This window comes from Rattus norvegicus, chromosome 2 (genome assembly GCF_021556685.1).
Source record: "Rattus norvegicus strain SHRSP/BbbUtx chromosome 2, alternate assembly SHRSP_T2T, whole genome shotgun sequence".
Lineage (NCBI taxonomy): Eukaryota > Metazoa > Chordata > Mammalia > Rodentia > Muridae > Rattus > Rattus norvegicus.
In genome coordinates, this window is record NC_141535.1 from 198,114,897 (window position 1) to 198,137,144 (window position 22,248).

The window sequence follows — 22,248 nt, forward strand, 5'->3', positions numbered from 1 at the left end:
GCTCTGGCTCATTCTCTGCTAACTCATGACTCAGTATCCTGTTTAAACTAGCTAGTTACTTCTCCTTCAGTTTCATGGAACCATCTTCTTCAGAGTTCAGGGCAACCTCAGTCCCCCAGCTGGACTCTGTCCCGAGAATCCTCTCTCTGTACCTGGACATCTTCCACCCTATTTCCTGCCTAAGCTAATAGGCCAACAGCATTTTATTGACAGGTGATGCTTCCCTACATTGCATAATAGATTCTGCATGAGAGAAGGCAAGGGTAGAAACTGCAGGAAGAACAGCCGAAAGACTGTCAAGCATTCAAGGGGCAAAGGAGATGGAGATGGAGCCAGGCTGTCAACAGTGGGTGAGGGGAAGGGATGAGATTGTTACGTGTGTTAAATGTTATTACCAGTTGGACGAGCTAGTGCCTTAGACATCCCTTGTGAGATGAAAAAAATGAAACCACTAGAAACATCCAAGTCTTTGGCCCAAGCAACTGTATAAATGGCAGGGCTGTTTTCTGCCAGAGCAAAGGCTATAGGAGGAACAGGTTTGTGGGAGAAAAACCAAGAATTCACTGGGTTGGCTATGAAATGCCTACTAGCTATCTGAGATGAAATGTCAAGTTGGCGTTCATATTTATGAATCTTCCCAAATTACATGGCATTTAAAGCCGCGTGGCTGGGTGCGTTCTTCTGACGAATGAGGAGGTAGAGAAGAGATGGGAGGATTGAGCAAGCCCTGAAGTACCTCTCTACTGAAGGTTGCAGAGAAAAGAAGATTCTAGCTGAGAAGCCTGGGTGGGAGGAAGGGGTGAGGTAGGGGAAATCAGGACACGATGCTGCTACAAAAGTCAAGTGAAGAAGGTGTTTCCAGAGGCCGCGCTGTTCAGTTTGGCAAACTCAAGTGAGATGTTGACTTATGGTGAACTCTGAGAATGACCCAGTGGACTGGAAGGGTGGATCACAGGAGGAGCACTTTCCTTGAAGTACTAGATACAAAGGAAACTGGGAATGGAGAAACACACAGCTGCAGCCGCTGAGCTGTGCCTGCTGGTCTCTGGTAGCTGTTTTAAATAAATTAGCAGAGACTAGGATTTAGTGTGCTTCTTAGCAGACCCTTTGCCAGCCAGATACTCGCTGACCAGTATCCTTACAGGAATTGTGAAGTCTGACCTTTTTCTAATCCATGCAGTTTCCTTCGTTTTGGCTATGGGGAGGATTCCTTAGACGCGTGTCTCATCTTGACTGTCTGCTGTGGTCTCCCAGCATGGGTTTCATCTTTATGCTTTAGACCATCAATTATCTAATCCTTTGAATTAATTATCTAAAGCCAGGGCTCTCTTGAAGGCACGGAACATTTAAGTGCCAATCAAAGCATCATTTTGAGAATTTCAAGCAAGTATTTGCAAATGGTATAGAGCCAGCCCAGTGATGGTCCAGTCACATCCTTAGCTCTGTTGAAGGAGATGGAATGTCAGCCAGGGGAGGACCAGAATCAGGACCCAGAGAGAGGCAGGAGAGAGCAGACTGCCTCATTGCCTGCAGGGCGTAGACATTGCCTTGAGAATTGGCACTGGCCCTTTGTTGCCGTTGTGTCCACTGAGGAAATGATTATTAATATAACTGTTTTTAAAATGTTTCTATTCACGTCCTTGACATGACACCTTTACAGAAGATTAAAATATAGCTATTGGTACATTTATTCTAGGATACAACAAGAAGGATCCACGTGTCAACAGACCAAGGGGACACATGGAGCATGGCACAGCTTCCCTCTGTGGGACAGGAGCAATTCTATTCTATTCTGGCAGCCAACGATGACATGGTGTTCATGCATGTAGATGAACCTGGAGGTAAGAGCCGCTTAGTGGCCCACCCTTGAACACGTAGAGATTTCCGCTTTGGGCTGTGCTCTGAGATCCTTTCCTCTTTATGAGTCAAATTTTCCTCTCACCCCAAGAGGTGTATTAGTATCTTATATACAGCATGCTGCATCTTTGAAAGGCTGCTTGTTCTGGTGCCTATGGCAGTCTGTGAGGGTGGCTGAGCACTTTAGAGCAGAGCTCCCCAGAGCCGCTGTACCACATTGCAAGCTTGTCTGTGACTAGGTAAAACCAGGAACTATTCAGGAACCATTTTTGGTTTGTTTGATGTTTTGTGGAGATGGGGACAGACTCACTCTATACTCCAGATGATTCCCAGCACACAGTGCGTCTGCCATAACCTCTTGGATGCTGGAATTACACGGATGCACCACTCTGCCCAGTTTAGAAACACGTAGCCATTTGATAAAGCAATTTTATGTCTTCTAAACATAATGATTAGAACTTTTCTGATTATGTGAGGCAGCATATGCAACATCTCCTGTGTTCCGGCCTCTACGATGAGTGCTAGAATTAAAGACCGTGAGTCACACTCAGGTCTGAGTCTTACATGTGCCAGGCCCGGCAGTCATGACTAAACTATTGTTTTGTTCTCTGTTTCCTCACAATCTCAGTGTTTTTGTTTGTTTGCTCCTGTCAGATACTGGATTTGGTACAATCTTTACCTCTGATGACCGAGGCATTGTCTACTCTAAGTCTCTGGACAGACATCTCTATACCACCACAGGCGGGGAGACCGACTTTACCAACGTGACTTCCCTCCGTGGAGTCTATATAACAAGCACACTCTCAGAAGGTGAGGCTCAGCGTAGATCTGGCTCCTTTAGCTGAGTGGGCTAGAGTTTAAGGTCTTCAGGGGAACCTGACGGTCCTTTCCCTCAGTTATATGCTGGCCTAGTCAACACACCAACCTGTGGCTCCATGGTGTAAAGAGAGTACTCTAGAAGCAGCAGGACAGAGCAAAGCAGTAGTGTGAAGAGAGGAGGCTCCATTTTGGCGAGTGTACAATATGAGTCTTCTGTATTTGGAGGGTTGGGCCTAGAGGGATGAACCTGAACTTGAATCAGTCTATTTTTATGGAGAGACTATAGTACGAGGCCAGCCAACAATCCGCCAGTGCCTCCTGTAGGCCTGTCTTTGCAGAGGCTCTGTGTAAGGAGACACATTACGTCCAAGGACAGCGACCTTAAAGCCTCTCTGTGTCTATGTTTTGGCATGAAGTAAGGGCTGCTTCTCTTACATACGTAACTTGCAATGGCCTATGAAGTCCCAAGTGACACTGGTTCCTCTTCCCCTTCCTGACCTCACCTCTAGCTTTGTCTCCTTCATTTGCTCTGTGGCACTCACACTGTCCCCCTGCCAGTCTTCAAATGGACCAGGTACACACATTCATCCTTCACAGACCTGCCAGGCTGCTCCATTTCCTCAGATGTCTGCCAGGCCAAGCCCTCCTTCAGGCCTTTGCTACTGTGTTATGTTCTGAACAAGAATTGCCTCTATTGGCCTGTTTTAAATTCAGATCCGCTCCCATCCTCGTATATATTTCCAGTCCACCTTAGACGCCCAGAAGGTTTTTCCAGAGCCCTTAGTTTGTCGTTTGCTCTGCATCCTGTGTAATTTCACAGATGCACTGTCTCTAATGTCTATTTCATCCCGCTGGAATGCACACTTCATAAGCTTCTGCTGATGGTGGCGTGCATGCATTCCTGTGTACCCGGAGGACAGCCTTCAGGAATCGATCTCTCCTTCTCCTGTGGGTCATGAAGCTCAGACTCAGCTCCTCAGGCCTGTGCAGCAGGTGTTTTTCTTAACGAGTCTCTACCAGTCCCTCAGAAGGTGTTCTGTCTGTGACGCTCCCAGGGCCCTACAGTGGTTTTTACATACTGACCTTTCAATAAATATTTGTTGAATAAATGAATTTTCCTTCATCTGCCATCCTGGTTGAGGTACTTGAAACCTCAGAGCATATTATCTCTGTACTTAAAGCACAGCAGTCTCTGTGACTGAGAATAGACCCTAGGAAGGAGACACCGGGATACACAGAAGGGAGGACTGGGAAGATGCCTCAGCAGGGGAAGTGCTTGCTGCTGATGGTGGTGTGCATGCTATACACAAATAGTTAAATGAATGTTCAAAATGTTTTTAAAAAGAAAGGACACCAGAGGGATAATGTGCTGGCTAGATTTATGTCAACTTGACACAAGCCGAAGAGGGAGCCTCAAGTAAGAAAATGCTACAATTTATTGGGAGACCCCCAGACCGTTGTGGGTGGGGCCATCCCTGGGCTGGTCCTGGGTCCTTAAGGAAGCAGGATGAACAGCCCTGTGGAGCTCCCTCCATGCTGCTTCAGCGTCTGCTCCTACTCCAGGGTCCTGCCCTGTCTGAATTCCCATCCTGACTTCTTTCACTGCTGGACTGCAGTGTGGAGGTGTAAGACAAACCCTGTCCGCACCAACGTGCTTTTGGTCATGCGGTAGATCACAGCAATAGTGACCCTAACTAGGACAGATAGAATCATGGATGCTGGGGGGAAAAAACTAATCAAGTTATTAATCCAGGCTGGAGGGGTAGCTCAGTGGTTAAGAGCACTGACTGCTCTTCCAGAGGTGCTGAGTTCAATTCCCAGCACCCACATGGTGGCTCACAACCATCTGTAATGGGATCCGATGCCCTCTTCTGGTGTGTCTGAAGATAGTGACAGTGTACTACTCACATATATAAAATAAATAAATAATCCTTTAAAAAGATGTGAGATTCAGGGATTTGAGTGTTAGACTTTGGTTTAAAAAAGAAGTTATTAATCCAGGATTAGACATAACTAATCTGGAGAATCCTTAAAATAAGCTTGGTGTCATGTCTTTGACTAAGTAAAAATTAGGATCCCTGCCTAGATTTTCCTCCAAGGCCTCACACAGTGAAGGAGAATGAACATTAGCTTCTTTATACTTATCAATGCATTGACTTTCATTTACTAAAAATTAATTTAGAATTTCCGAGACAATCAGTTTATAAAGAGCATTTTTTATCTGTGTAGCCCTGTCCTGGTTGTCCTGGAACTTATTCTGTAGACCAAGCTGGTCTTCTACTCAGAGCTCTGCCTGCCTCTGATTAAAGGTGTGCGCCACCACCGCCCAGCTGTAAAAGCTATTCTTGGCTCGCAGTTGGAGCAGTTTCCACCTGTGGCCAGGTATCCCCACTGCTTTTGAGTCTGAATCACCGCATCATGGTAGAAGTGATAGATGTAATAGATGAAGCCCATTGCCTCAGATATTGGAAGAGAAAGACCCTGACGTCCCTTCATGGACACAGCCCGTGACGGAACTTCCTCTTATTGGCCTAATCTCAGTCTGGCACCCAAGCTGTGACTACCCGGGCAGTGGCAATGAGGAAGGACTTTGAGATCCAAATTACAGCATAAGAGAGAGCTTTGGGGTTTCTCAGTAGCAACAGTTCCTGGTGGTTGGCTGGGACATCCTGTTCAAGTGGTACACCTTCTTCTGGCCTGATAGTCACCAGTGCTGAGCTACTGCGTAAGGTGTTAAGATGGGGTTCCACAGTCAGAGGAGTGGGTAAGAAGGGGAGGGCACGAAGGGAAATGTGCTCAACACAGAATATGCATTTATATGTAAACATGGATGGATGGATGGATGGATGGATGAGTGGATGATGGATGAATGGATGGATGGATGGATGAGTGGATGAGTGGATGATGGATGGATGGATGGATGGATGGATGAGTGGATGGGTGGATGGGTGGATGGATGGATGATGAAGGGAGGGAGGGATGGAGGGAGGGAAGGATGGATGAATGAATGGATGGCTGGATGATGGATGGATGATGGATGGATGATGGATGGATGATGGATGGATGGATGATGGATGAATGGATGAGTGGATGATGGATGGATGATAGATGGATGGATGGATGGATGGATGATGGATGGATGGGTGGAGAGATGGATAGATGATGGGTAGATGGAGAGATTGGATGGATGGGTGGATGATGGATGAATGGATGAGTGGATGATGGAGGGAGGGAGGGAGGGATGGATGATGGATGGATGGATGGGTGGATGGAGAGATGGATGGATGATGGGTGGATGGATGGATGGTTGGAGTTTCTGAAGAGCAGTTCCATTGTAGCTGGCTGACTGGAGTAGTAGCCTCCAGTGGGGTGGGCTTACATCACTCTTTCTTCAATGCACTGGGCTTACGTTACTCTTTCCCCATTTAGATAATTCCATTCAGAGCATGATCACTTTTGACCAGGGAGGACGGTGGGAGCATCTGCAGAAGCCGGAGAACAGCAAGTGCGATGCTACCGCAAAGAACAAGAATGAGGTTTGTTGGTGCCAACCATCATCTGTGTGTGCAGAAAAGCAGCCAGCCTGCTCTGTTCCTGCCAATGCTGAGCTTTTCCATGATGAAATCTCATTCTTGGTCAGGGTCCAGAGGCGAAGGTGGAAGGCTTAGAAATGAGAATAATGAATTTACTTAGGATTCGTGAAGTAGAAACTGTACGGAGAAGCCAAGATACTGTGGCTTGCCTGACTTTTTAAAAGAAAAACAAGATGGAGTAACAACCATTTGTTTTACCAAATTTCTGAGGGGAGACAGAATGGACAGATGTACTTATTGTTAGCTAAGGATCTACATGGTGGGGTGAGGCCTTGGAAGTCCTTCAGGGGCCAAAGAGCAGCCTGTATTATAGGTGTGGGTAGGCACAGCCTGGAAGAACTTAGTTCAACAACAGTGAAGCTGGTTGTTCCCACATTCCTCTCAGACCTGTTACACACAGGGCCCCTCTGCTTCTCCAGCCTGGAGTCTTTTTGTGGGGAATCTCACATGGCGTGACACCTTCTCCTCACACTCTCCTTTCGTATCCATACTTAATGCATCTGCTTCTATTTTCTCCATCCTTCTGTTCTTCTGCCTTGGGTTTGTGCTACCCCTGCCCAGTTCACCATGCCCAAGGCAGGGGCTATAGTCTCTTCTCTCCTTGGCGCTTTCTGGCTCCCCTGGCTCCCTCAAGACCTTCTCTTGGTTTCGCTTTACTGGGGTAAAGACTGAGCCTCTCTTGTGAATGAAAGCTTTGTCCTGCCTGGCTCTGTCTACCTCTCCCCACCGACACACCCTTGCTGTTCTCTATACACCCTCTGTATCCTCCCAGTGTCCTCACAGAAGCCACGTCTGTGTCCCTAAACCCCGGCTGGTTGTAATCTGCAGTAGTCCTAGCCTACCTTGGCGCCCATCCAGTTAGAACCAGTCATCATTCTTATTCCACTAATAGTTGGCTTAGCCTTTTGCAAAATAAGAAAACATAATGTTTACTATTGTGACCACTTGAGATCTATCTGCTTGTGTGAGACAGGATCTCATGTGTGGCTCTGACTGGGCCTGTGTAGACCAGGCTAATCTCGAGGTCATATGTATCTGTATCTGTGAGCCCTGTCTTTTAAGTGTGGATATTACACGCCTGCCTCATATGAGCTCCTTGAATGGCACTAGTGGTTAGACTGCCTTCACACATTTGCCTACTTTCTGACATGTGCTTTTCCCTCAGCATCAGTAAGGTATAGTTGATAAATTTAAATGGCATATATTCATAATGTATGGTTTGACATTTTCCTGTCTGTATACATTGTAAGATATATGACCATAGTCAAGCTAATTAATGCATACATCAGTTAACTAAGCTATCTCTTTCTTATGTGTGATTCGAGCATTTAGACCTATTCTCTTAGCAGATTTCAAGTATGTCACACAGTTTGCAGGATGCGGTCCATAATGCTTACTAGCTCTTCAGAACTTACTTGTCCAAAACAGAAGCTTCAGAACCTTTTCGCCAATATCGCCCCCCCTGTCTTTTTTTTTTTTTTTAAAGATTTTACTTATTTATTTTATGTATTTGACTACACTGTAGCTGTCTTCATGCACACCAGAAGAGGGCATCAGATCCCATTACAGATGGTTGTGAGCCACCATGTGGTTGCTGGGAATTAAATTTAGGACCTCTGCAAGAGCAGTCAGTGCTCTTAACCTCTGTACCATCCCCCCAGCTCCCACTCCCCTGTTTTTTAAAGATTTTATTTTCCCCTCCCTGTCTTGCCTCCTGATCCCTGGCAGCTACCACTGTGCTCTCTGCTTGTATGAGTTTAGTGTGTTTTGTCGATTCCACATTTAAGTGACATCATGTGGCATTTGTCTTTCATGCCTAGTTTATTTTACATAGCAGACAGCCTCCTGGGCTCATCCATGTGGTTGCAAACAGCAGGCTGTCCTTTGTTGAGAATGATTAACATCCCATTGTGCATGCACTGTATCCTCTCTTTATGCATTCATCTAGCAAAAGAGACATAGACTGGGGGCCGGAGAGATGGCTTAGCAGTTAAGAGCACTGGCTGCTCTCCCAGAGGACCCAGATTGAATTCCTAGCACCCACATATGGCAACTCCAGCTCCAGGGACCTGACACCCTCACACACACATGCATGCAAGCAAAACACCAAATGCATATAAAATAAAAATAAATCGATCACTAAAAAGAAGAAGCTACATGGGTTGGTTCTATACCTCGAGTTAAGCCATAGTGCGTGTAGACTGTAGTTATCACCCTGAGGTTCTTTTTTTTTTTAAAGATTTATTTATTTATTATTATATATAAGTACACTGTAGCTGTCTTCAGAAACCAGAAGAAGGCATCAGATCGCATTACAGATGGTTGTGAGCCACCATGTGGTTGCTGGGATTTGAACTCAGGACCTCTGGAAGAGCAGTCAGTGCTCTCAACCGCTGAGCCATCTCTCCAGCCCTTCACCCTGAGGTTCTAACGTCATCTCTTAGCTAAATACCACTCAGTAGTCTTGCTGGCATATCTGTCTTCCATTTTAGAGGAGACACCACAGTGTTGTGTGTAGAGATGGCTTCAGTTACCTTTCCCCAACAGCATGCAAGCGTTGCCCTTCCTTGAACTTTAAGCAATGTTTGTTACCGTTTGTATTTTTGGTAAAGCCATCTCTAACAGGTGTGGTGTGATGGTGCACTGTGGTTTTATGCACTTTTCCCTGACAATTAGTGATGCTAGACACTTCTTCAAACACTGCCTGGCTATTGGCTGTCTTTGAAGAATGGCTGCCTTGTTCTTTGCCATTTTTAAGTAAGGTGTTTGTCTCTTGCCGTGCAGCCCCTTGTGCCATGTGTAGTGTGCAGGCAACTGTCTGTTCTGTACGCCGTCACTTCACCCTCTGCCGTTCCCTTTGCTGCAGAAGCACTGTACGTTGATGTGACTCCATTTGTATGCTTTTGCTTTTTGATATGTGTTCCCAGGATCATATTCAAAGTTACTGCCTAGACTGTTCACGAAGCCTCTTCCCGTGTTCTCTGCTAGTATTTTAGTTTCCAGTCTTACGTTCACCTCTAACTACTTAGAGTAAATTTTTATAGATCACATGAAATCAGAATTCAAGTCCTTCTTTTGCATGTAGATTTCCAGTGTCCCCAGCAACTTTATTGAAGTCATACTTTCCCCCATGTGCTCTCCATCCCTTTGTCAAATACTAAGTGGACATCCATGTGTGGGTCTGGTCTAGACTGTCCTGTCCTTTGGCTGGCCTGCCTGTTTTCATGGCAGCGCCATGCTGCTTGGATGACTGCAGCTTTCTATCCCTGCGAAGCTAGGCAGTGTGGCCTGTCCCCCTTCCTCCTGTCTAATGAGCTTGCTTTGCTAACTCAGACTCCAAGGATTCCTTTTTATCACAGAGAACATTGATTTTTATCAAACACCTCTGTCTATGGAGATGGTTGTATGGTTTTATTCTGTTCATGTGGGACACAAGCTGATATGCATATCACAGAAACATCCTGCCACTCCAGGGATGCCACCTCCTTGGCCATGGTGAATGACAGCGTGCTATGAATTCCATTGCCAGTGTTAAGGGTTTTGGCATCTGTACTCAGTGAAACATTAACCTGTGCATTATTTCAACTTCTGGGTTCATATCAAAAAATCATCGAGCTTGGGCATGTCCTCACTTGTATGTTGTCTCAACCTCTAGGGAAAGTTGAGGCAGGAGAACAGCCACCTAACCAGCCAGCCTGGGCAATTTAGTTAGACCTAATATCAAAATAACAATTTAAAAATGAGGATTAGGGATGTGTCTCGATTGTAGAGCACTTGCCTAATCAGTGTAAAGCTTTTGGTTATAGTCCCAGCTGGGGAAAAAAATGAGACCAGAATCTTAATAATATAATCATGCCAGCCGTCTGTGTGACACTATTTACAGGGGCCACGGAAGTAGAAGCAGCTCCATCAATAGCTGAATGGGCTAAAAAATACATATATACACTCCCCATCCCACCAACACCCAAGATGCAATACTATTTGCCTTATACAGGCAGGAAATTCTGACAATTGCTATAATAAAGGCCGACCCTGAGAACGTTGTTGTGAGTGAAATGAGCCCATTACAAAAAGATGTATTACTGTGTGCTTCATTTCTGTGAATGAGGGACCCTAGAGTAGTCAGTCTACAGAGACAAGGAGTGGACAGTGGTTTCTGAGGCTACAGGAGACAGAAGCAGTCTTGTTGCTTTGAAAGTGGTGGGTTTCAGTTTTGCGAGATGAGAAGTGCTGAAGGCTGAGTAAGTGAGAACATGCCCAAGAGTAGACTTTAAAAGCCAGACAGTACATTTATTAAGTGAAGTCTACTGGGTTGATTTTTGTTGTTATTGTTTGTTTGTTTTTAAATCATCCCGCTGAGGTCTGAGTTAAATTTGCAGTCTTATTGGGAGGCTCTGTGAAGGATTGAGACCATCAAGCCTTTGGTTTTAATCTGGGCTTTGGTTTCTCTTCACAGTGCAGCCTTCATATCCATGCTTCTTACAGCATCTCCCAGAAGCTAAATGTTCCAATGGCCCCACTCTCCGAGCCCAATGCCGTGGGCATAGTCATCGCTCACGGTAAGGAGCCCTTCCCTCTCACCATTATGGACTGAGCCACCAAGCACAGGGAGACAGCACTGCCTTTGAGCTTGCATGTGCTTGTACACACACACACACACACACACACACACACACACACACACACACCACAAGCTCACACCCAAAAGTAGGTGGCTTTGTGTTTCGTTCCAGTTTCTTTTCTGTTGCTGTGATAAACCACTCTGACCAAATGCAAGTTGAGGAGGAAAGGATTTATTTCATCTTATACTTCCAGGTCACAGTTCATCATTGAGGGAAGTCAGGCCAGGGACCAGGAGGAGCCTGTTCACAGGCTGATCTTAGCTGACTTCCTTATACAACTCAAAACCACCTGCCTAGAGGATTGATGGGCTCACAGTGGGCTGGGCCCTCCCGCATCAATCATTAATCAAAGCAGTCTCTCACAAATGTGGGAATAGCCCAGTCTGACCTGGGCAGTCCCTCAACTTGCCATTCCCCCAGACAGTGCTAAAGCCGTGTCACATGTATACCTTACGGTGACTAGAACACGATCCTTTGATAGAATTTCCTGTATTACAACTTTGGTTCTTTTAGACTCTCATTGGCCAGAGCAGCAGTTAGGCTTTGATGGCCGTCATTCTGCTACAGCAGGCCTGGTGACAAATCTAGTAAATTCACTCAAGTTTCCTCTTGTCAGTAAGTCCTCTCGGCTTCATTGCTAATGGATGCTAACGGTCAATTACTTTTCAGGTAGTGTGGGAGACGCCATCTCGGTGATGGTCCCAGACGTGTACATCTCAGATGATGGGGGTTACTCTTGGGCAAAGATGCTAGAAGGACCGCATTATTATACCATCCTGGACTCTGGAGGCATCATCGTGGCCATTGAACACAGCAACCGTCCTATCAATGTGATTAAGTATGCATGCTCTCAGCTCCCCCACACATTATCTGCATGAAAGGCAGTGGTGGGAAAGCTCTTGGGCTTACTGCAGGGAGAGCCACCGACCATGATTTACTTTATTAGATTCTGCAGAACTCTGGCAAAGGCTCTCCTTCACAGGGATTATGTTAGAGCAAGCCAGATTAGACCATACTGCTTTCCCTCTCACTCCTCCTAGCTATATATTTTATCACCTTTTTTAAGACTATTTTTCTTGGGCCAGCAAGGTGACTAAGTACATAAAGGTGTTTGCTGCCAAGCCTGACGATCAGAGTTCAATTCTCAGAATGCACATGGTGTCAGTTAAAAACAACCCTTCCACACCCACACCCACTAGTAAATGAAAAATATTGATCTTCTTTCTCTCCAGTGTCCAAAATGTAGACATGCCCAAGCACTCTGAGTTAGAAATTACCTAAGTTCACATGTCATAAAGTAATGTGAGGTATTTCAAGTCTATTTTAAGTTCTTATTAATTTGGAATTAGCTTACTAATTTAGAAACTCATTCTTACCTGGCCACGCCTCTGTCTTCCTTCGAGAGAGGTGTTCTCTTCCATGCCTTCTATGAGGGAATCCTTTTTCATACCCTGCTAACTGGAGGTATTGGAAATTAATTTTCAGACATTAGTCACCCTGTAAATACAAGCGTGTCCCCTGGTCTAGGTGGCTTTCCTGATACTCCCAGTACATGCTGGTCCTCTGTCATGATCCCTCTCGAACTCGGGTTTCAGGTTCTCCACAGACGAAGGCCAGTGCTGGCAGAGCTATGTGTTCAGTCAGGAGCCCGTCTACTTCACCGGGCTGGCTTCCGAGCCGGGAGCCAGGTCCATGAACATCAGCATCTGGGGATTCACGGAGTCTTTCCTTACCCGCCAGTGGGTCTCCTACACAATTGATTTCAAAGACATCCTTGAGCGCAACTGTGAGTGTCTCCTTCGGAATTTCCTACCAGAACTCTGTAAACTCCTTTTCCCAAATAAGCCATTCGGAGGAATCTCTTTCAACCAGGATTATCAGATGCATATGCATATGAAAGGCGACAGCGGCCACTCCATACAAGGAACGGAGAACAATCCTGGGGCTAGCTCTGTCCACAGGAAATACAAGGGGCATCTGTATAATTTAAACTATTCTGTCAGCTATGTTATAAAATAGAAGGTGGTGGAATTACCCGCAAATGTCCAAAACATTACCATTTCAACACGTGAGTGATATGAAAGATTACTGATTGTTCACTTTTTTTTTCTTCTAAGTCAGCATCCCTAAGCAAGTCTCAGTTCATCCAGCCATGCTTGGTGGGTCTGGGGGTATATAAGACAGTGGCTGCCATATAAGACAGTGTAGCTGTGCCCTGAAGGAGGGATCTTTTGTATCATTTATGAGACATAGTTTTGATTTGCTTTTCTAAAATGATTTTGTGACATGGTGGGGGTCCCTCTTAGGACTGTGGAAAGGGAGCTTTGGAGGGAGTGTGTGGAAGGACCTCTCTTTGATCCTGTTACTCGGAACACAGAAGGGGGAGGGGTTTTACATGGAGGTTTAGTTTAGATGTGAGCCCTTGCTGAGACTCTAGACCTCTGGGCAGGTGTGAAGGACTTTAGGAAGGAAGTGTCTGGCACTTGGTGCTCCCAGAGTGTGACAGCACACCCAGTATAGTGTCTCAGTGAAAGAGATAGAGACTAAAAGAAAACTGGGGGAAAGGTGCCTGTGTTCACTGTCGGCATCATACAAGCAAGGGCTTATTGGAGTCATGTTAGAGATGGGCGACTCCCATGTTCACCCTGCAGCCCCTGTAATGCAGGGCTCTGGGCCTGGACTTCCTTTTTCTATAAGACATTTAAGTATGATTTGTAACCTGAGTGCCCTTGTCTTCTAAATGCAGTAAAGAAGATGGACAGAGCTGGCTTCTGAGTTCACCCTCAACAGGGAATTCTACATTAGCTCTCAAGCTTAAGATCATTAAAATATTTGTCACACACCTGTTTCCTAGCAGACTGGCTCACTGCTGTTCCTCCAGTCTCAGAAGATAAAAAAAAAAAAAAAAAAAAAAAAAAAAACAAACAAAAAAACCAGGCAACCCTCTTTAGGTTCCAACCTAGGAGCATTTTCCTAGGAGCAGATGACAGGGAATGCTAAAGCAGATGCAGATGTCAGCAGTCGGAGAGCCAGGGGGCTCTAGAGAAAAGCTAAAAAGAGGCTGTTTTCCCCTCTGCTTGAAGCCAAGTGTGTGTAGTAACATTGAACCTGGGCTCTTGTTGGTGTCTTATGCTAAGCAAATGGCCAACATTTGGGAAATATGGCTGCTTGTCTCTGACAGCTCCCGGGATTGAGGGCCAGGCCATCAAGACAGATAGCAGCCTCTTGGTTTGGGAAGACTCTAGTGCTCCCTGTAGCCTCATTTTAAAACAAAGGTTTCTCCTAATGCCCCCACAGAAGGCTAAATGGAGAGAGTCTTCTTTTGCTATGAGGAAGTGCAACTGCTAGTGGGTTCTAGACTAAAGTGAGTGTGTGTTTGCAACTCCAAACTGAAGCAAGAGATTGAATCAGACAGGCCTTCCCTCCTGCTCCTTCCCAGAACCTGACAGCAGCCTCTCTCTTGTGGGTGGGCTGTGTGCTATGCCGATTCCTGAACATTCTGTCTGTCCTTTAGGTGAAGAGAATGACTATACCACATGGCTGGCACACTCCACTGACCCCGGAGATTACAAAGATGGCTGCATTTTGGGCTATAAAGAGCAGTTCCTACGGCTACGGAAGTCATCCGTCTGTCAGAATGGTCGAGACTATGTTGTGGCCAAGCAGCCATCCATCTGTCCCTGTTCCCTGGAGGACTTCCTCTGGTATCAGCACACCTCAGATCCCTCTGTCAGCCCCTGTCCCACATGCAGGGGAGGTGAAAAATAGTTGTTTTATCCAGCTAAAAAATACTGATATTCCTTGTCCCCAATTAAATAACTCCCACCTGCTGCCCACAAAAGTAAAGCACAGAGAAAGGGGATCAAATGTTACTAACATTCAACAGATTATTTTATCAAACTAGATAGTCACTGGACTCAGACACTGTCCAACCTAATAAGTAATGACTTGGACACGGTGGGAGGACAGAGATTAAATAAGAAAGAAGGTGGTCTGGCGTGCAACTCAAGTGGTACAGGGTTTGATAGCATGCACTTGATCCCCAGCATCAAGTAAACTATGTGTGTTGGTTCGTGCTAATGATCCCAGCACTTGGGGGTTAGGGGTAGGTCAATAATTGCCTGGAATACATAAGACTCTGTTTCAAAACAATTAAATTTTAAAAAGCAGGAAGGGTTGTGGGGGCAGTGTACAAAGTGATAAACTAAAAACAACAGGAAAAGCAGTTCGGGGGTAGGGAGGAAATTGGGCTTTGCAGGCAGCATTCTGGAAGGCTCTAAGCTTTGGGTCATCTACAAGGCTGAGGACTGAAGGTAGGTGGTTTGGTCCTGAGACTAGAGGTGACATCAGTATGTCCATGGTGCCTAGGTCTCAGTGAGTTTAGAGGCCACCAGGAGATACTCCCTAAGATTCAGGATCATCAGGGGCAAGAGTTAGTTATGAGGTCTGCTATCAGTTGATATGCAAGAGGCCAGTGTCACTTAAATGAGGAAATTTGGGGCAAAATAAGAACTGCCTCATAGCAGGTGATAACTTGTTGATTGTGACGGATACTGACAGGAAGTAAAAGTAGGCCCCCTAAAGCACGTGGACAAAGAGGACAGCTAGTACTCTTGTCCCCTCGTCATATTCCTGAGCTACAGGTGACAGCTCAGTGCAGGTCTGAAGGAGACTGAGGTCCAGCCCTGTGTCTCACTTCCACAGGAAGCACAGCAATCAGCTCACCTTTGGCTGCTAGGCAAGCCTGGGGCCGCTCTGAACGGTTGTCCCAATCTTTGCCTCACTTCTGGTGGCCTCTTTCCCTGAGCTGTTGCCTCCTAACGTGCTGGGGCCCTGCAGAGCGCAGGGTTCTGAGAATGCTTGTGTGAGGCAGATCGGTCTTCGATCCACTCCTCAGAACCTCCCCCTTTAATGCTAAGACAGACAGCAGTGCTTGAAAGCCTCTTCCAGTCACCAGGCTCACACACCAGCAGCGGTAGGTGAGGGGAAAAGCATCCCCGTGGCTTGTGGAGGAGGTGATATCAAACGGAGTATGGATGGATGCTGGCATTTGTGTGCCCAGGCCTGCTACAGCTACATTTTAAAAAAAGTATGGGTGGGAGTCCAGGTGGAGGACATTCAAGCTAAATTTCCCTTTCAAATGGTGGAAGAAATGTACTGTTGTTAGACAGACAGGAGAAAATGTTAGCTTTGATGGCCAGTAAGCTTTGTGGGGCCTCAGACATTCACTTCCAAGGTTGCAGAGGGTGTTGAAGTAAAAAATACAGGAAATAAAACGTAACTGAGGAGCAGAGACATGGTGTAGACTAGTGGTGACGTGCTTGCTTAGCATATGTGAGAGTCTGGGTTAAGTCCCAGCACTAGGGGCTGGGGGTGGGTAATAGTCTAAATGAGCAAAACAGTAATTAACAGTATTCTCACAAGAAATATGGCCAGACACAGGATATGGCTCAGGGATAGAGTACTTGTCAGCCCATCAGGCCCTGAATTCAATCCCAAGAAAGAGAGATGGGAAAGCGAAGGAAGAGAGGGAGGGAGAGATTTGCCCAATGAAAAGATAAGGGATGATTTCTAGGGTAGACATCTGTTGGCTGAGGAGACAACACTAATGAGCGGGGGAGAGTGGCTGTCCTTTCTCATGCTTTCATGTGCAAGGACTCAGGGTGGTGGGAAAGCAGGGCCAAAACATGGATGCTATCCATGTCGAGGGTCAACCTGGGAGAAGAGGCAGGATCTCATTTCCTGGGAGAACACAGAAGGGAGGGTGGATGTGAGACTACAAAGAGACAGCATGGAGTGGATCGGGCGGGGAGGGAGCTGGGTCAGTGGCCTGAGTGCTTGTTGCACATAAGACTGAATTCTGACCCTTAGCAGCCACATAAGGCAACACACCCCTGAGACTTCCGTGTTAGGCGTGGGGGAGAGACAGGCGGATCTGGAGTTCACTGGCCCACCCATCTAGTCCATCAGTGAGCTCCAAGTTCAGTGAGAGACCCTGTCTCAAAAAATAAGGAGGAGAGGCAGAGAGGAAGACGCCTGACATTAACTGTTGCCTCCATGCTTGGGTATGGACATGCAGGAGTCCTGGAGCTTGAGCAGCCTTCCGGGCAGAAGTGTGAGGCAGAGCAATTCAGTCCCTGTGGCACTTAAACAAGTAAATAAGTCGGTTTCATTAGGCCCTATCCTTTAAACACTCTACCACCTCTCACACTGGGGACCACACCTTCAACATGGGTGGGGAGGGGGGCTGAGGAAGACACTGAAGATTCTAGCATGGACCTGCAGAGGTGCCATAGCTTCCCAACCTGCTCCCAACAACTGTTCTGACCTCGGCTGGAGCACCCTTGGTGGGAATGTCAGCCGTCCACTCGACCTTGGCACATGCTGGCACATAGGCAGGCAACTTCAAAAGTATCCTTATTGTTGATTCTTACAGTGACTTTGGCTACTTCCGTCCAGAGAATGCCTCAGAGTGTGTGGAGCAGCCGGAACTGAAGGGTCATGAGTTAGAGTTCTGTCTGTATGGCAAAGAGGAGCACCTGACCACAAATGGGTAAGGCGGCCTCCCCAAGGCAAGCAAGATCTCACTGCCCTGAGCCACAGCAGCTTATGGCCACGTGGTTTGAATGAGCAGTATTCCAGAACATTCACGAAATCACCATCTAGTAGACCTTCTGTCATTTGCCACATCCAAGTGGCAGCCATGGGCCTCCTGGGGCCATCGACTCCAGTGCAAATGAGGAACAAGAGTTTTCCACTTTTACATTTAGTGGCCCCCACAGGAGCGGGGGCAGCATTCTCCCAGTGACTCCCCTTCCCATTTGTGTTACTGGTTAATGAGCTTTCTTCAGGACTCAGTGTTGGGTACAGTGAAGGGACAGACATGTGTCTGACAGCAAGGCATAGAAATGCTAAGACTGTGCAGGCCCTGGAACAACACAGAAGACCCCCTAGACAGTGGCCCTGCCTCTACCCCGGGGCCCATGGTGTCTACCGCATAATATTTCAGTCCACAAAACAGTACATTGACACAACAGGACTTCCCGATGAGACAGGATGAAACTTGATGGACAGTGCATGTCTGTTATCCCAGCACTCAGGCCACGGGGTAGGAGGTCCCCTTCAGTTCAACAGCAGTCTGTACCACACAACTAGTTCTGGGCTCGCCATTTCACTTAGAAAGCCCTGTCCTGAGAAAGAAGCGGAAAGTGGCTTACATGGGCACGAATAAATATGGACACATGTGTAACTTAGCTTCCTAGTTTCTCACAGAACACACACACACACACACACTCACACACTCATACACGCACTCACGTACACGCTCAGAAATGGTGCTCCCATAGTCTCAGGTTGGAGGTTTTGGATCCTTTAATATCAAAAAATTACCAATGGAATTGTGCTGGGTCATCAAAAGGTCACCTGCATAGTTACTTGAGTTGTGGCCATTTAAGTCCCTGAAAATTGTTGGGTGTGGTGGCAAACACCTTTAATTCCAGCACTTGCTTGGGAGGCAAAGGCAGACTAATCTCTGTAGGTTCAAGGCCTGCCTGGACTACCTAGTGAGTTCCAGAGCAGCAAGAGCTACATAGTGAGACCCTGTCCTAAAAACAAAAGCCCCTAAGCCCTTGGTTCTGCCAAGGTTGGACCCCCAGTGTAGGGAATTGTTAGGGGGTAAGGGGGTGTATGGGGGGGAACACCCTTAAAGAATGGGAGGGGAGGGGTTAGGGGGCTGATGGACAGGAAACCGGGAAAGGGAATAACATTTGAAATGTAAATAAAAAATATCCAATTTAAAAAAGAAATGGGGGCTGGAGAGATGGCTCAGTGGTTGGGAGCACTGACTGCTCTTCCAGGGGTCCTGAGTTCAAATCCCAGCAACTACATGGTGGCTCACGGCCATCTGTGGTGAGATCTGATGCCCTCTTCTGGTGTGTCTGAAGACAGCTACAGTGTACTCATATGCATAAAATAAATAAATCTTTAAAAAAATAAAAATAAAAATAAAAAAGAAATGGAAAAACAAAAGCCCCTGAAAACAAACAAGAGCCCCATGATCATCCAGACCTGCGCATCAGAAGTGCTGCTGCTCAGCTGGTGGGAAACAGCGGGTTAAAGACAGAGGCTGAGAGCAAGCGAAGGCTGAGCTTTGCTCAGATTTCCTCACCTTCTCAGAGACAAGAACTTTCTGCAGCTTTCAAATCTGTTTTCTGCAAAGAGGCAAGAGCCCAGGGATATATTCTAGTTAAAAAAAAAAATTATCTTCTTTCCACCCCTTCTCCTTCCCTTTTTCTCCTCTACTTTTGTGGGGTGTGTGTGATGCATATATATGGTATGTATAGTGTGTATTATACGTATATGTGGTATGTATAGTGTGTATATGTGTGGTGTGTTTATATGTTGTATGTGTATGGTATATGTGTGTAATGCTTCTTGTACATTACAGACATTTACATGTGTAATGTATATATGTGGTGTGTGTGGTATAGGTATGTAGTGTGTGGTGTGTTTGTGTGTGTGTGTGTGTGTGTGATACTTGCACGTTAATACAGATAGCTATCGTGTATGTGCTGTATGGTGTGTGTAGTGTCTGGGGAGGGGTGTACAGTGTGTGGTTGTATGTGTGTGTGATGCTTCTTGCACATTAATATACTTATTTATCATGTGTGTGCATGTGATGTGTAGTGTATGTTGTTGTATGTGTGCTGTGTATATGTGGTGATATGTGTGTGATATGTATGTGTGAGTTGCTGCTTGCATACTAATATAGACACTGTGTATATGATGTGTGGTGTGTATGTGTTATATGTGTGTATGTGCTGTATATATGTGGTGATGTGTGTGTGGTATGTATATGTATGATGCTTCTTGCACACTGGCTAATACAGACATGAATCATGTCTTCTCTGCTTGGCTTAGCCTCGGATCAGCTCCTTGACCTCTCCGCTGCTCTGTAGAGATCCTCCTCACTGCGGTGAGTTGGAGCCTGTTTGCTCACAGACATCCATCTTCAGAACCAGCAGCTGGCCTTCACCCAGCATCACTGCTGCTTCCAATTTGTCGCTTTGGGGTTTTGGGAGACTTTCATAAACTTGCTTCTTCGAGGTTCCATATACTTCACAGCCTGCTAGACAGGATGGCTGCAATTCCTGCAAAGCAGGGGTCAGGAAGCCCTAGCTACTGTCCCTCTGTCTTCCCTAGACACCAGCACAGCCACTGCCAGCCTCTGACCAAGCCCCTCTGCCCTTCAGGTACCGGAAAATCCCAGGAGACAGATGCCAAGGGGGAATGAATCCGGCCCGAGAAGTAAAAGACTTGAAGAAGAAATGCACAAGCAACTTCTTAAACCCCAAGAAGCAGGTGTGTTGAAAACAAACCTAGGTTCTGGGCACAGGCAGGATTTCACATTCTGTCAGGAAGAACTTACACTTAGGATCAGTTTGGGATGGCCACAGTGTTCTGCGGAGCCTTGCACAGGAAGTTGTCAGGATGAAGGACCCATCACGTGTCATACCCTAGTGACAAGTTCGTCCTACTAAGAGCTGGTGTGTGTTTGAGGGAAATGGGATTATATAAAGTTATAAAAGTCTTAGCAGCATGGAGCTGTAGAGTTTCTGAGGCCCAAGAGTCATTCGGAAGAAAAGATTTAAGAGTTGTGCTCAGTCAGTGAGGGATACCCATGTTGAACCATCCCCTACTGTCTCCTGATGATAGATGAACTTTTTACATGCTAGCCAAAGTTTAAAAACAGAAGGGAAGGGCGGGCACTGTAGCTCAGTAGGTCAAGTATTTGCCTAGCATACATGAAGCCTGACTTCAGTCCCCAGCAACACATGAACAACCACACACACTCCACACTCGGGAACTAAGGCAGGAGGATCAGAAGTTCGTTGAAAGTCAACCTGGGCTACATGAGACACTGTCTCCAAAACAAACACCTGGGACTAGAGAGGTGGCTCAGTCCTCAACAGTGCCCACTGCTCCTGTACAGGACCCCAGTTTGGTTCCGAGCGCCTATGTCAGGCCGCTCACCACTCCTGTACCTTCAGCTCCTAGGGATGTGACACTCTTCTGGATTCTGTGGGCACTGCACTCAATGTCACACACACTCATGCACACGTGCCCACACACAAACTTACAAATAAAAATTTAAAAACAAACAAGCCTCTGAAAAAAAATAACAGAAGAATAAGACCATAAAGAGCTATGGACTGGGGGTTGGGGATTTAGCTCAGTGGTAGAGCGCTTGCCTAGCAAGCGCAAGGCCCTGGGTTCGGTCCCCAGCTCCAAAAAAAAGAAAAAAGAAGAAAAGAAAAAAAAAAAAAAAAAGAGCTATGGACTGGAGATTTGCACGCACAGAGGAGAGCCCTGCACAGTGGGTAGGGACTTTTGTGCTGGTGCATGCTAACTGTGCTAAAACGAAAGCTGAGGAGTGGGGATTTAGCTCAGTGGTAGAGCGCTTGCCTAGCAAGCACAAGGCCCTGGGTTCAGTCCCCAGCTCTGAAAAAAAGAAAAAAAAAAAAAAAAACCAAAAGCTGAACTGTGGTCATAATGGACTGCCTCACATCAAGTCATAGGAAGAGTGGTACTGATCTGTCTGGTGGAGCTCTGGAGATGGGGTAACTAGGGAGGCTTCCTGGTAAAGCAGCACAGGGCCAGCAGTGACTTGGAAGATAACCTGAGGGCCCATCTTCCTCATGTGTAATATAAAAGGTTAAGAAGCCATCAATCCCAGCTCCTCCTCCCTGCTGTTCAAAGGAAGGAAACAAGGGAGGGACTCTGAAGGCTATGAGGGAAGAGTGTGTGGGTGTGTGTATTGGTAAGGGGGGGCAGGCTCCTCCTCTGCATCCTGCCCTGGACTGCTGGTAGCTGTCCTCAGAGTGTTTGTGTGTGTGTGATTGCACAGGACTCCCGCCCACAGGGACACAGCTTGTCCCAGAATCCAGCTGCGCCTCCTCTTGGATACACTGAAAACACACACTTCCTATCTCCTACCCAGACGCAGGTAGGTTACACGCAAACAATGACCTGATAAGGCCTATCTGTAAAAACATGCCAAAAGTTAGCAACAACAGAAACCTTCGTGCCATCTAATGGCCTGCCTGGAGTAGCATTGACACACGTCTTCAAAGATGATAGTCTAGTAACAGATTCATTCAGCACCCTGTTCTCACAGTCTTCTTTCCGGCTCCTCCCATAGCCTCCAGGAGTTGTAAATGAGGGACAGGGAACAGTCACAGTGATCATAGCAATCTTCTAGGCATGTCCAACCTGTGGCCCCAGGGTCACATACAACCAAGAATAGCTATAAAGGCAGCCCGACACAAAATTGTAAACTTATTTCAAGTGTGAATTCT

At 46.5% G+C, this 22,248-nt stretch overlaps 1 protein-coding gene across 4 annotated transcripts in view; it reads left to right on the plus strand.

Annotated features, from left to right (window-relative positions):
* Sort1 (sortilin 1) overlaps positions 1-22,248 on the plus strand; it is a 78,111-nt gene that overhangs the window by 50,325 nt on the left and 5,538 nt on the right. For 2 of the 4 annotated variants that reach the window (XM_087635379.1, XM_087635390.1), the window contains exons 9-18: positions 1,697-1,841; positions 2,512-2,667; positions 6,106-6,212; positions 10,726-10,828; positions 11,561-11,729; positions 12,487-12,677; positions 14,406-14,595; positions 17,328-17,444; positions 20,143-20,251; positions 21,798-21,896. In XM_087635379.1, the coding sequence (XP_087491505.1) occupies positions 1,697-1,841; positions 2,512-2,667; positions 6,106-6,212; positions 10,726-10,828; positions 11,561-11,729; positions 12,487-12,677; positions 14,406-14,595; positions 17,328-17,444; positions 20,143-20,251; positions 21,798-21,896 (1,386 nt within the window). 4 annotated transcript variants of the gene reach the window in all.